At 38.1% G+C, this 15,420-nt stretch overlaps 1 protein-coding gene across 1 annotated transcript in view; it reads right to left on the reverse strand.

The window, feature by feature from the left end:
• edaradd (EDAR-associated death domain) overlaps positions 1 to 15,420 on the reverse strand; it is a 49,954-nt gene extending 34,534 nt beyond the window's left edge. Inside the window, exon 1 of the mRNA XM_072916542.1 lies at positions 15,050 to 15,420. Within this exon, the coding sequence (XP_072772643.1) occupies positions 15,050 to 15,083 (34 nt within the window). The 5' untranslated portion in view covers positions 15,084 to 15,420. The remainder of the gene's footprint in view (positions 1 to 15,049) is intronic.

Genomic DNA, 15,420 nt, shown 5'->3' on the forward strand with positions numbered 1-15,420 from the left:
TGTATGTGGAGACTACAGTCTGGATAAGAGAAGTGAGGACTATTTTTATCAACACAACGACTATCAAAGTTATTCGACCAAACACATCAAGTTAATGCAAAGCAGGGCTGTTATTTATTTTAGATTCATTTTCACTTACAAAAATGTTCATAATTACTTGAAACGATCCGAACAAACAGGAAGTTGTTAGCGCATCACATCTTGGTTGATTGTCGCAATCCATGCTTGCCTTGTCGTTCACTATTCTTTTTAGTCGTTTCTCTCTGTCCAGAAATAACCTAAGGAATTTACAAACCCCGTTTCCATATGAGTTGGGAAATTGTGTTGGATGTAAATATAAACGGGATACAATGATTTGCAAATCCTTTTCAACCTATATTCAATTGAATGCACTACAAAGACAAGATATTTGATGTTCAAACTCTTAAACTTTTTTTTTTTTTTGCAAATAATAATTAACTTAGAATTTCATGGCTGCAACACGTGCCAACGTAGTTGGGAAAGGGCATGTTCACCACTGTGTTACATCACCTTTTCTTTTAACAACACTCAATAAACGATTGGGAACTGAGGAAACTAATTGTTGAAGCTTTGAAAGTGGAATTCTTTCCCATTCTTGTTTTATGTAGAGCTTCAGTCGTTCAACAGTCCGGGGTCTCCGCTGTCGTATTTTAGGCTTCATAATGCGCCACACATTTTCAATGGGAGACAGGTCTGGACTACAGGCAGGCCAGTCTAGTGCCCGCACTCTTTTACTATGAAGCCACGTTGATGTAACACGTGGCTTGGCATTGTCTTGCTGAAATAAGCAGGGGCGTCCATGGTAACGTTGCTTGGATGGCAACATATGTTGCTCCAAACCTTTCAGCATTAATGGCGCCTTCACAGATGTGTAAGTTACCCCTGTCTTGGGCACTAATACACCCCCATACCATCACATCCGCTGGCTTTTCAACTTTGCGCCTATAACAATCCGGATGGTTCTTTTCCTCTTTGGTCCGGAGGACACGACGTCCACAGTTTCCAAAAACAATTTGAAATGTGGACTCGTCAGATCACAGAACCCTTTTAACTTTGTATCAGTCCATCTTCGATGAGCTCAGGCCCAGCGAAGCCGACGGCGTTTCTGGGTGTTGTTGATAAACGGTTTTCGCCTTGCACAGGAGAGTTTTAACTTGCACTTACAGATGTAGCAACCAACTGTAGTTACTGACAGTGGGTTTCTGAAGTGTTCCTGAGCCCATGTGGTGATATCCTTTACACACTGATGTCGCTTGTTGATGCAGTACAGCCTGAGGGATCGAAGGTCACGGGCTTAGCTGCTTACATGCAGTGATTTCTCCAGATTCTCTGAACCCTTTGATGATATTACGGACCGTAGATGGTGAAATTCCTAAATTCCTTGCAATAGCTGGTTGAGAAAAGTTTTTCTTAAACTGTTCAACAATTTGCTCACGTATTTGTTGACAAAGTGGTGACCCTCACCCCATCCTTGTTTGTGAATGACTGAGCATTTCATGGAATCTAATTTTATACCCAATCATGGCACCCACCTGTTCCCAATTTGCCTGTTCACCTGTGGGATGTTCCAAATAAGTGTTTGATGAGCATTCCTCAACTTTATCAGTATTTATTGCCACCTTTCCCAACTCCTTTGTCACGTGTTGCTGGCATCAAATTCTAAAGTTAATGATTATTTGCAAAAAAAAAAAAGTTTATCAGTTTGAACATCAAATATGTTGTCTTTGTAGCATATTCAACTGAATATTCAATTGAATATGGGTTGAAAAGGATTTGCAAATCATTGTATTCCGTTTATATTTACATCTAACACAATTTCCCAACTCATATGGAAACGGGGTTTGTAATAAAAGCTACTTTTATTCTTTCCACCTCGATTGTGACTGCAACGATTAGTCGACAAATGTTGACCGTGAAATTTGTCGCCGACAATTATATTTGTCGACAATAGTCGTGACGTCGACACTCGGGTCAACACCGTCACTCGCAAAAACATCGCCAGTGCTAACATGTAAAGTGTGAGGATATTTCATCTTATTGTTGTTAAAAACATGAATACTTTGCTGATTTTGCAAAGTGGACCTTGCTTTTATAGCAGTACATCTGTGATACGGGAGCATTTAAAGCGGAAATATGATGTCGGACATTTGGAGGGAGGATGCGGTCTCAACCTTGGTAAGAGTGTTAGCTTCTACCTTGCTAGCTGGCTAACAAGAGTGAGACGAAATTGTGTGAAAATAACTTTAACTATCGTTTTAGCTAAAGTCAGCCAGCTAAACTTTGTCGACATCAGTACACACACACACACACACACACACACACACACACACACACACACACACACACACACACACACACACATGTTATAATTTGGAATGGGGACCAAGTTTTTGATCATCACTTGGGGGACCACACTTTAAATTACCAATGATAGTCATACACACACTAGGTATGGTGAAATGTGTCCTCTGCATTTGACCCATCCCCTTGTTCACCCCCTGGGAGGTGAGGGGAGCAGTGGGCAGCAGCGGTGGCCGCGCCCGGGAATCATTTTTGGTGATTTAACTCCCAATTCCAACCCTTGATGCTGAGTGCCAAGCAGGGAGGTAATGGGTCCCATTTTTATAGTCTTTGGTATGACTCGGGGGGTTTGAACTCACAACCTACCGATCTCAGGGCGGACACTCTAACCACTAGGCCACTGAGTAGGTCCTTTCTACAGGTTGTGGAGGCATAAAAATTTTTAGATAAAATGGCCACTGCCCAGTTAGCTCATACACGTCTTTAAATCTCTGAATTGATGAAGTAATGTGCTGATCATTCTTACTGGGGAACCTGGGGGAAAAGAGTTAATATGGTTCATGGGGACCACATTTAAATAATTTTGGATAATTCACACAAATTTGTACGTGACTACTGAGGACCATTTAAAAAAAAAAAGAAAAAGTGATTAACTATACACGGAAGAAGTGTGAGCAGAGCAGCGAGTGCAGTACCAGCTACAGCCCGATGAGGGGGCTGCTGTGCAAATGTATCACACTCAAACTAACCAGTAAACATGTTTTATGGGCCAAAGCTTAAAAATCACTTTGGCATCATCAGAATGGATCTGACTATCATTTAAAAAGGTTTCCCTTTTGGGGGCCTGTTTTTTGTCCCCATACCATCAGAGGTCCCCTAAAGTTGACTGTTTAAACAGAGCGATGTCCCCATTAAGTAAGCATTGCCAGAACACACACACATTGAATCTATTATACTGCTAAAACACCCAAGAGTTCATCAATAGTCAATATACCAGAGAGCAGCTTTTTAAACATCACAAAAGGATTTTCTTTTTGAGGAAGTTAAATTTTGTGTTTTGCTGTTTGTTTTCATTGCTGATAACATAACTGTTTTTTTAATACATAGACACGTTTTTTTTTTGTTTTTTTTTAACAATTTGCCTTTATTTTTTTTAAATTGACAACATCCATCCATCCATTTTCTACTGCTTGTCCCTTGTGGGGTCGCGGGGGGTGCTGAAGCCTATCTCAGCTGCAAATTGACATACTTGCTTACCGTGAGACCTCCGATTTCGGGAGGTGCGGGTGGGGGTGGGGAGTGGGGGGCGTGGTCGGGGGCGGGGCCTTGTTGGGGCGGGAGCGTGGTTAAGAGGGGAGGAGTATATTTACAGCTAGAATTCACCAAGTCAAGTATTTCATATATATATATATATATATATACATCCTGAAAATATGCAAACAAAACTGTGTTTGGATAATTGATACTTCAAACTTGCATAAATAAATCTTATTTATGTTACGTTGGCTTCTGAGAGCTTCAAAATGTAATGAATAAAATGCTAAAGATGTTGATAAACAAGCAATTATTTTAATAATTAAATATGGTCATTTTAAATGAATTATTATGATAATTTAAAATTAATTATTTCAAATATGTTTATTTTAATGTATAATTCTATGGCTGGATGTAATAAGGAGTCAGAAAAAAATACAAATAAAAATAAAATTAATTTTGATGTTTTTAGCAAAATATAGTAAAAATTTATTTATTTATTTTTATTTTTTATTAATAAATATATTTATTTTTAGGTAAGATAAACATAATAATACAATTTATCTCTAGTCTGGATGATTTAGTTCTTGTCACTCTGTTGTCCTCCCGTCTCTTCCCCAAGGATGGCTCCATGAGCTGTGCAAACGCCTGGAGATGCCCTACTTCAACAACACGGTCGGCGGCCCGTCGGTGCGCAGCTCGTACATCGCCGCCCTCTACTTCACCCTCAGCAGCCTGACCAGCGTCGACTTTGGCAACGTGTATGCCAACACGGACGCCAAGAAGATCTTCTCCATCTGCACCATGCTCATCGGCGGTATGCCGGACGCCTCGTATGGAATAACGTGATTGGGCAGGCACGCTGTTTATATCATGGGAAAGCGGACGTGAAAAAAGGCTGTCCTCACTCAGGTCCGCATGGAGCTGGAGGGAGCGTGGCCTCCAGCTCCAGCTGAAAATCGGGAGATTTTCGGGAGAATATTTGTCCTGGGAGGTTTTCGGGAGAGGCGCTGAATTTCGGGAGTCTCCCGGAAAATTCGGGAGGGTTGGCAAGTATGCAAATTGACAACATTTTATAAGTCATTTAAATTTTTGTAACAGCTGAATGAGCAGCATAGTTGCAGTAAAAATAAATATTTATTAATGAATTAGTCATCTTTGTTGTTAGTAAGCACATGCTTAAATTAACTCAAGCTGCATTTAGAGGTCGATGGAAAAATTAGAGCCATTAAATGCGTGTACGCTTTATAATCTGACTAATCGACTAATCGTTAACTAAACGATTATCAAGATAATCGTTAGTTGCAGCCTTAATTGTGCCAGTTGACAATAGCACACGTCAATATGAATATTACTGGCTAAATGAACTCCGCCCTTAGTCAGGTCACTTTTGTAATGTAACTTCCGCCCTTCAGTATGGATACTGGCAATGCATTGTGGGATACATAACAAAATCCGAACTCCTATATTCAAAACGAAAGAGTGTGTTGCGTTGTGCATTTTTTCGGTAATCAAATACAAGTGGTCACAAAAGGCAAGGTATTCTACGCTGAAGTTAAGATCCGCCTACACAAGCCAAGCGAACGTGCTTACAACCACGAGCAAAGCATGCCGAATGTTCGATTTGTTGCTTGTAATAACACAGAATCAGCAGCTTTCAGCAACACGAGGGTTTATTTTCAACTCTGTAGTATGCTTGTACTCGCTCGCTAGTGCTGTTGTCTATACCAGTGTTTTTCAACCTTTTTTGAGCCAAGGCACATTTTCTGCGTTGACAAAATGCGGAAGCACACCACCAGCAGAAATCATTAAAAAATGAAACTCAGTAGACAATACAGTCGTTGTCACAATTGTTGGATATGACTTTAAAGCATAACTAAGCATGCATCACTATAGCTCTTGTCTCAAAGTAGGTGTACTGTCACATCACACCCTGACTTATTTAGAGCTTTTTTGCTGTTTTCCTGTGTGTAGTGTTTTAGTTCTTGTCTTGCGCTCCTATTTCGGTGGCTTTTTCTCTTTTTCTGGTATTTTCCTGTATCAGTTTCATGTCTTCCTTTTGAGCGATATTTCCCGCATCTACTTTGTTTTAGCAATCAAGAATATTTCAGTTGTTTTTATCCTTCTTTGTGGGGACATTGTTGATTCTCATGTCATGTTCCGTTGTACATTGTGGACGCCGTCTTTGCTCCACAGTAAGTCTTTGCTGTCGTCCAGCATTCTGTTTTTGTTTACTTTTGTAGCCAGTTCAGTTTAAGTTATGTTCTGCATAGCCTTCCCTAACCTTCAATGCCTTTTTTAGGGGTACTCCCCTTTTGTTTATTTTTGGTTTAAGCATTAGACACCTTTTTACCTGCACTCTGCCTCCCGCTGTTTCCGACATCTACAAAGCAATTAGCTACCTGCTGCCACCTACTGATATGGAAGAGTATTACACGGTTACTCTGCCAAGCTCTAGACAGCACCGACACTCAACAACAACACATCCTTTACAGACTATAATTACTGGTTTGGAAAAAATATTTTTTAACCCAAATAGGTGAAATTAGATCATCTCCCAAGGCACACCAGACTGTATCTAGTGTGCCGTGGCACAGTGGTTGAAAAACACTGGTCTATACCTCTGGTTCCGTTCCACCACCAAGACTTCTGGTTAATGCCGTTACTCCAACTGTCAACACATAAAATCTCTGAAAGCGCCCAAACCTTTATTACCGTACTTCTAAAAGTGTGAATAACTTGAAGACACAGGTTAAAGACACTCTTCTGTCGTTTGGCAACTTTGCTCTCTTGGTTAAATATGTAAACAATAGTGTTCAATGTGGGCAGCACGGTGGAACAGGGGTTAGTGCATGTGCCTAACAATACAAAGATCCTGAGTAGTCCTGAGTTCAATCTTAGGCTCCCGATCTTTCTGTGTGGAGTTTGCATGTTCTCCCCGTGACTGCGTGGGTTCCCTTCGGGTCCTCCGGCTTCCTCCCACCTCCAAAGACATGCACCTGGGGATAGGTTGATTGGCAACACTAAATTGGCCCTAGTGTGTGAATGTTGTCTGTCTATCTGTGTTGGCCCTGTGATGAAGTGGCGACTTGTCCAGGGTGTACACCGCCTTCCGCCCAAATGCAGCTGAGATAGGCTCCAGCACCCCTCGCAACCCCAAAAGGAACAAGCGGTAGAACATGGATGGATGGATAGTGTTCAATGTGTGGCTTTTTATGGACCCATAGCACTTTGTAGAAACAAAATATTTTAAAAAACCTCAACAATGGAAAAATAGAGTAAAAGGGCATTGTGTATTGAGAAAAAGATGAAATGTTGATACAAATAATGAATAAAGACGCAAAGATGTGTTTCATCCAGCCATTTTCCACTGCTTGTCCCACTCAGGATAACGGCGGGGCTGGAGCCTATCCCAGCTGCACTCGGGCGGAAGCCGTGGTACACCCTGGACAAGTCGCCACCTCATCACAGGGCCCACACAGATAGACACATAATATCCACAAAGTCCAGTGAGTAGGTTGCGTCATGTGTGACCAAGTGTGTTGACTGTGCTGGTAGAATTTTTTTTCTGCACCATGACTAGGAAAGGTTGTTTGGATCGGGTCATATAGGTAAAAGCTGTGCCGTAAGTGCACATCATGGTCATTGACCGAGTTTCTCACATTGTCCACATTTGTTACCTGTCAGGTCCCTGGGTATTTAAATTTAATATGAAAACACCCCACCCGTTCACATTGAACTTGTCCCGTCGTAGCGTGCCGGGGTTTGGACACTCCTGCCCTAAACTGAGGAGTAAAATAAATTTAAAAAATATAATCTGATCGACACTTGCTCCAAACTGAGTCAAATCGTCCGAACGGTTCAGATTGTTTTCATAAACTGGTGCGCATACAATTAGGAAAAGGCTGGAAAAAAATGGTGTTTATTGCAATCAATGTGGTTTGTCTTGTTGATGCCTCCACAGTAAAGGTGAGAGTTATAGTCTGAAAGGCAGAAGCTTAATTACAGGTTTGTCACAACACACTTGACTAAACCTTTTGGCCTTGAGCAGATTGGAAATGTGTTTTTTCAGCAGCTACCATACAAAAGATCTACACACTCATGGACAGACCAAAGCAACACTTTTGCAACAGCAACACAAAGACAAGCTCTGTGTGGTACTTGAGACTTTAAAAATTGGACCAACAGCTAAATGATTATATTTGAGTCCTCTTTAGTCGAGTGTTGGGTTCTTCTGATGTAGGAATGCAAGGATGTGTTACGACACGCTCTGGATAACGTTCAAGGGACAAATCACGTGATAATATATTGCTTTAGGGCTATAATTCAATGCCGCTTGTCTACTGTTTGAGCATAAATGTATCGTAAGCAAGCCCAAGTTCAGACTTCTGGCCTGGCAATGTGACTACCATGAATTGATTAACGTGGACCCCGACTTAAACAAGTTGAAAAACTTATTCGGGTGTTACCATTTAGCGGTCAATTGTACGGAATATGTACTGTACTTTGCAATCTACTAATACAAGTTTCAATCAATCAATCAATCAATCAATGTGAGCACCAAGGCAGCTTCATGCACCTTGCAACTGCTAACCGTGCCTTGCTGAGCATCCTAAAAGAACACGTATTCACCATCTGATTTTGCAGTAAGAAATATTTGATTTGGTTCTGATTTTCTATACCGTACACATGAAAAGCGAGGCACAGGAAGTGTTGTTGGATTTCCATTCTCTATTTGCTAAATGAATACAATAAAGTCTTTGGGTAGCAGGAATCATTGCTACTACCAAGGAGAAGCCAGAGCTTGAAAATCCTCTTTTGTACAAAACTATGTAAACAAAGTTTGATACTGGATACTTTCTAATACACTTCTGGCTTGGAGACGTTGTATGTGTAAATAATATGCAACTATAATTATTTGATATTTTTTTATATCATGTGCAGCTGAGACTGCAGTATTGTTCAATTAAGGACGCTTATTACGTATGTACGATTTTGAGAAAAAACCCAAGTGCGATTTTTCAGCCAAAAATCTGCAATTTTTCAGATTTTATTCATTTAAATTAGAGATGTCTGATAATATCGGACTGCCGATATTATCGGCCGATAAATGCTTTAAAATGTAATATCGGAAATTATCGGGATCGGTTTCAAAAAGTAAAATGTATGACTTTTTAAAACGCCGCTGTACGGAGTGGTACACGGACGTAGGGGGAAGTACAGAGCGCCAATAAACCTTAAAGGCACTGCCTTTGCGTGCCGGCCCAATCACATAATATCTACGGCTTTTCACACACACAAGTGAATGCAAGTCATACTTGGTCAACAGCCATACAGGTCACACTGAGGGTGGCCCTATAAACAACTTTAACACTGTTACACATATGCGCCACACTGTGAACCCACACCAAACAAGAATGACAAACACATTTCGGGAGAACATCCGCACCGTAACACAACATAAACCCAACAGAACAAATACCCAAAACCCCTTGCAGCACTAAGGGACGCTACAATATACACCCCCCCACCTTAACCCCGCCCCCCGAACCCCACCCACCTCAACCTCCTCATGCTCTCTCAGGGAGAGCATGTCCCAAATTCCAAGCTGCTGTTTTGAGGCATGTTAAAAAAAATAATGCACTTTGTGACTTCAACAATAAATATGGCAGTGCCATGTTGGCATTTTTTTCCATAACTTGAGTTGATTTATTTTGGAAAATCTTGTGATATTGTTTAACGCATCCAGCGGGGCATGACAACAAAATTAGGCATAATAATGTGTTAATTCCACGACTGTATCAGTTGATATTGGAATCGGTAATTAAGAGTTGGACAATATCGGAATATCGGATATTGGCAAAAAAGCCATTATCGGACATCTCTAATTTAAATGTATGAAACTGCTCAAATGATTAGTGTTTTAAACTTGTCAATTAACATATTTGTGTCTCAAGTTGCCACATATAAGAACAATATGCAATCATCTTTCAAAAACATTTGGTTTTATGTGTACAATGCCAATGTTTGCTTACGCCGTCCTTGACCACTTGTCCTAGCCTCTTTGTCGTCCACCCGCTTTGAACCAAGTTTCCAGGCCTCGTATTTTGGGGTGCCCAATGTAAATGTACAGTGACATTTTTCTAGCAGATATATTTCTCAGATTTAACTCACTTTTGACAGATTTAACTCATTTTTCTCAGGTTTAGCTCATTTTCATCACATTACAGTTTAAATGAAATATAGACTTTAAACATTATATCTAAATGTTGAATCTGAATATAAACCTAAATGTGAGCGCTGATTGTTACATCTAAACCTAAATGTTAAATCTGAACCTTGTCACACCACGGTGAGGGATGTCTTGGTTTCTTCTGTCTTGTGAATTGCATGTTTTAGTTTGAAAAGTAACTCCTCTCGTTTCAGATCACTTGGCCTTCCTTTTGGGTCATCAGTCTGACGTCATCCCTGACCCCTGATTGTTTCCACCTGTTTCCCATTACCCTCATGTGTCTTATAATAAGCCCACGCCTCCCTTTGTTCTGTGCGAGATTGCCTCGTTTATTCGTGCCTCTCTAGCATCCTGTCCATGCCTTGCCTCGTCTCGTGTTTGAATACCTTGATCCTGAATTCCTTTGTTGCTATGTTGAGTTTTCTTTTTCTCCTCCTCAGCGGAGTGATTTTGTGTTATTTAGTTTTGCAGCCGAAGTGGTGAGTTTTCACTGAAAACTTTTCAGTTTTTCTTACAGTTCTTTCTTTTCCTCAATTTTTTGAGTGACATTTTTTTTTAACCTTTATTAGATTAGAGAAAGTGTAGAAGTTTCATAGCCATTGTTTCTTCCTCCTGTTGGAGCGTTTTGTGTTTATAATAAGTTTCATGGAATATACGGCGCCAAGTATAGTTTGTCATTGTTTTTGTGTTTTCCTCCTTTCGGAGTGATTTTCGGTTGTTCCTTTTTTTTGGAACCTTTTTCGCCGACTAGTTTAGTTATAGCCTATATTGAATTGCCCTGACTCTGGGAGTGAAAGGAAGCTTTCAAAATAAAAGCCTGCCGAATTATTCCCTACTTTGCATCTGAGTCCTATCATTTGACCAAGCCTGACAAACCTAAAATGTTAATTAAAGTCATCTGTCCTTCATCCTACTTCCTTTTAAATCCTGCTTCTGTGCTGCGAGTAGCAGGAAGATGGAAAACAAGCATATTTAAAGGCACATATCGGCATGTGCCGGATCTGAACCTCTGACCAAATGATGACTTCACGCTCACTATGATCATGTTTTTACCATTTAGCTCACAATTAAGACATATTCTTTGGAACCGATCCAAAGCGATTCTGTCCGCGGCTGCTTGCAGTAAACTTATATGACAGTGACCGCTTCACTTCTTTGTTTAGATACCAGTTTAGCGCGTTAATAACACAAAAGGTGGATTGTTACGATTAGTCTCTGATTGTCAACAATGTGTGGTAATGCAATCTGTGACATTTGCTCATAAATAAATACTAATTCATCAACTGAGGATGTAATATATATATATATATATATATATATATATATATATATATATATATATATATATATATATATATATATATATATATATATATATAGATATATATAACATGTTCAGATGATAGTCCTCAATGACAGGGTATTTAGCAGGCTGATTGTCTTACAGTTTTACACTTTATTACGAAGGTAAAGACATTGTCATGCAGGGATATAATTACTATTAACTTGCACAACATGTAGTGTACGGAAAATCAGAAGCATTTATTTAGGTAGGAATATCACAGATCACATTACCAAACATCCTTGGCAATCAAAGAATCCTGTAACCATACACATTTTGTGTTATTTACGCGCTAAACTGGTTTCTAAACACATAAGTGTAGCTCCACCTTTCCGAATGCAAGCGCTCCAGCAGCAGGGATACAATTCTGTCAACGATACAAAATCTGGCCGAAAACAGGTCTTTTTTTTATTGTCAGTACAGTAAAAAAAAAAAGTGTTAATGTCCATTTTGTGTGAAACCGTTTAAAAAAGCTAAAAAAACATTTGCATAAAGCATACAAATTGTTCAGACTCATGTCGATAGTAATTAAAAATGTGAAAATGATCATTTTTTTCACCCCATCTGCAATTACCAACGAGTTAATTATGGACAATGGAATTAATCTCAAATTAATGCTTTATTTGATTGACAGCCCTAATGTCAATATTAGAAATATAATACAGGTGTCCTGCGCCACAGCCTGCTTTGAAGATATCACAGATGTGTTTGTATTTTTATTTGTGTACAGTAAAAGCATATTTGATATATTTTTGATAGGGATGTAAATATTACAACAACTTGAGATCAATTTCAGTTGATTTCGATTCTTTGGGCGACGATTCTCGATTCAAACCGATTCTTGCAATATATTATTTGGTATAAAAATTGAAACAAAACCTTTTCAAAACAGGTCACAGGTTACAAAAAGTTCCTCTTGGCAGCTGTCGTATGATGTATACGGACAGCGAGCAAGCGCAGAGATGACCTAAAAATTTATATTTTTAAAAATGTTCTTGAAAAGTACAAATCAATTCAGAATTGTGACAGATAATATTCACGATTCGGATGTGAATTCATTTTTCTGGCACCCATAATTTTTTTAGTAAATTATGCAATTCTAAGCATAAAAATAGCTCCATGATCTAAAAAAAAACAAACACAAAACTACAGGAAAATTGTCCACTCGATGAGACTAAACCAGGGGTGTCAAAGTCATTTTTAGCTCAGGGGCTGCATGGAGGAAAATCTATTCCCAAGTGGGCGGGAATGGTAAAATCATGGCAACTTAAAAATAAAGGCAACTTCAGGTTGTTTTTTTGTTATTACTGTGGCCAAAAATAGAACAAGCACATTCTGAAAACGTACAAATCACAAATAATCCTCTGGACAAAACACTTCAAATTTGTTGAGAATTCTGAGGAAATTGGTGCAGTTTTAAAAACACAATGATCTTAAACTTCGTCTCACTGTATCTACAAAGCCAGGATTAAACTTTAAGTCACAGTCTTTCTGCACTGCAAAAAGTCAGTGTTCAAAAACAAGAAAAAAATAAAATAAAATTAGGGGTATTTTACTTGAACTAAGGAATATTATCTGCCAATGGAACAAGAAAATTTGGCTTGTCAAGACTTTTCAAAACAAGTAAAATTAGCTAACCTCAATGAACCCAAAAATACCTTAAAATTAGTATATTCTCACTTATAACAAGTGCACTTTTCTTGATAGAAAAAAAAGAGATCTTTTTTCTCAATATGTTGAAAAATATTCTTAAAATATTCTTAAATTAAGTAAATGCTAGTGCCATTATCTTGACATAATGATATGCGCTCGGCATTACATTTCTTGAAACCAGCAAACTTACACCAGCAAACTTACACTAGAAACAAATTTATTATTCTTAATGGAAAGGCAACAAGGCAACCGCTTGTTACTCTCAGGGTCTACTAGCTGCTCAGGCAAATCATATTGTCTAAAAATGCATTTTCCCATCGATAACATGACATCATTGCGCCAAGTGCGTGCTCTTTCAGTCAATTAGTGCGTGAGGAATATATATATATATATATATATATATATATATATATATATATATATATATATATATATATATATATATATATATATATATATATATATACATATAGAATATTAACTGTCCGTTTACTGTACTGTGCTGACTGTACTACTATATGAGTACGTATTTTCTCTTGTTTCATTGAAAATAAAACTGCAAAGTCCATTTGGCTGTCATCTGTTTTAATTATGAGACACAATTGTGTCAAAGTCATGATTTTTGTGTTCATGCTTGAAATAAGAAATTATTACTTTGAAAAAGCAGTTTTATACTCGTGAGTGTTGATGACACAGCTTTACAACAGTTGATATTCTAGTTTCAAGCATGCTTTACTCAATATAGGTCATACAATCTCAGCAACAAGCTGTAATATCTTACTGAGATAATTTAGGACCAAAACACTTAAAACAAGTAAAAGACTCTAACATAAAATCTGCTTAGTGAGAAGAATGATCTTATCAGATAGAAAATAAGCAAATATCACCCTTATTTGAGATATTTAATCTTACTTAGATTTCAGTTTTTGCAGTGTGGGATTGAACAAAAACACAACATGTAAACTCTTCTCGATATGAAATACCTCCTCTGTCATGTCCACATATCAATCCAGAGCTAACTCAACAAACCGTAAGAAACGGAGGTAAAAACTATTTGAAAGGGTTAAGTTCACCTTTCTCGTGTTTGACAGAGACATTATGGGGGAGTAAGACTTAGACTTAGACTTCCTTTTTATTGTCATTCAAATTTGAACTTTACAGCACAGATAAGAATGACATTTCGTTACATAAGCTCATGGTAGTGCAGGATAAAAAAGCAATAAGGTGCATATATGAATAATAAATATATATAAACACTATATAAATATATATATATAAAATAAATAAATATATATAAATAAATAAATAGATTACTGTACAGATAAATATATTGCACTTTTTCACATGCGTCCACGTTAATGGATGTACAGTATGTTATATTGTCTTTTTTTTTATTCCAGCGAGTTAATCCATTTTTTTAGCTAAGGGTGCCAAATGACGCTGTGTTCGTAGCAGAAGACATAAAACGGCAGGTTTTAAGTTTCATGTGGGTCGAGGAGGAGGAGCAGCCACAGTCGCCCTTTACTGCGTACTTCTTGCTTGGCCCCAGTATAAACTGTTTACTTGCCTAACAGAATTGCTATTGTGACATCCAGTGGACACATTTAGATGAGCAGTTTCTTACGTTAAAAAAAAAAGCATCTTATTTTTAAAACCTCTTCGCGGGCCTAATCCGAACCGTGGACCGTACATTTGACACCCCTGGACTAAACCAATCATAGTGGCTGTTCAGTATGGTGGCAACTGATTGGATTACTGGCAGTATTACTATATTGAATTAAATGAGTGTATTGGTGACAATGGTGTTTTGATTTAATGGCTAAAGGACACTCATAATTAAAAAAAATCTTATTTCGAAGGTTTTAAACAGGTTTTTATCTAGCCATTAAAATAGTAATACATTATAAATTCCTACATAGCAGGAATTAATTTCCCACGGTCACGCACAGAACCAAAAAAATAACCGTACGTTATTTTCATACGTTTCATACGTTAAACCCTTAAATTTAAGGGTTAAACGTATGAAAAAACAAACTAGGCAACACATTGGACATATTGTGCTACTGTATGCTCTTACACGAATTGTTCCTTAAGTACTATGCATGAAATAATAAAAAAAGGTGACCATCACTGAAATAAACAACAATTAAGTAAAGACAATGTGAAAGTAAAACAACAAACAAACTAATAGGATGGATTGTTGATTCGTTGTTGTGACAGGCATTAAAATGCTGGGTGCAACTTACCAAAAGATTCTTTACAAACTCTCAAACTGCTCATTTTTGAAGCGTTTCTCGTGCAGGTCAGTGCTAGAATCCAAAACAAAAGTAAGAGAGAATAAAAAATTTAAAAATGATTAAAGATGAATTTTCCACCGTGGAGTCCGACTGTAACGAAGCAAGTGACTGCAACATAATAACTCAATGCATGTCGCGTCCACCTATGATGCATTCAGTGCGCCTCGGAAATTACAGTAATAAACTATCGTTTCTTTTGTGTGCTTCTTCTGAAAAAAAAAATATCGAACAGAAACATCATTCACGCAAATCTGAGTAAACACGTTCTTAGCTTTTAAATTGCCTTAAATATTTTATATTGCCGTATCATGTTTCATCCC

The sequence above is a fragment of the Nerophis lumbriciformis genome, linkage group LG02 (assembly GCF_033978685.3).
Source record: "Nerophis lumbriciformis linkage group LG02, RoL_Nlum_v2.1, whole genome shotgun sequence".
NCBI classification, from domain to species: Eukaryota; Metazoa; Chordata; class Actinopteri; order Syngnathiformes; family Syngnathidae; genus Nerophis; species Nerophis lumbriciformis.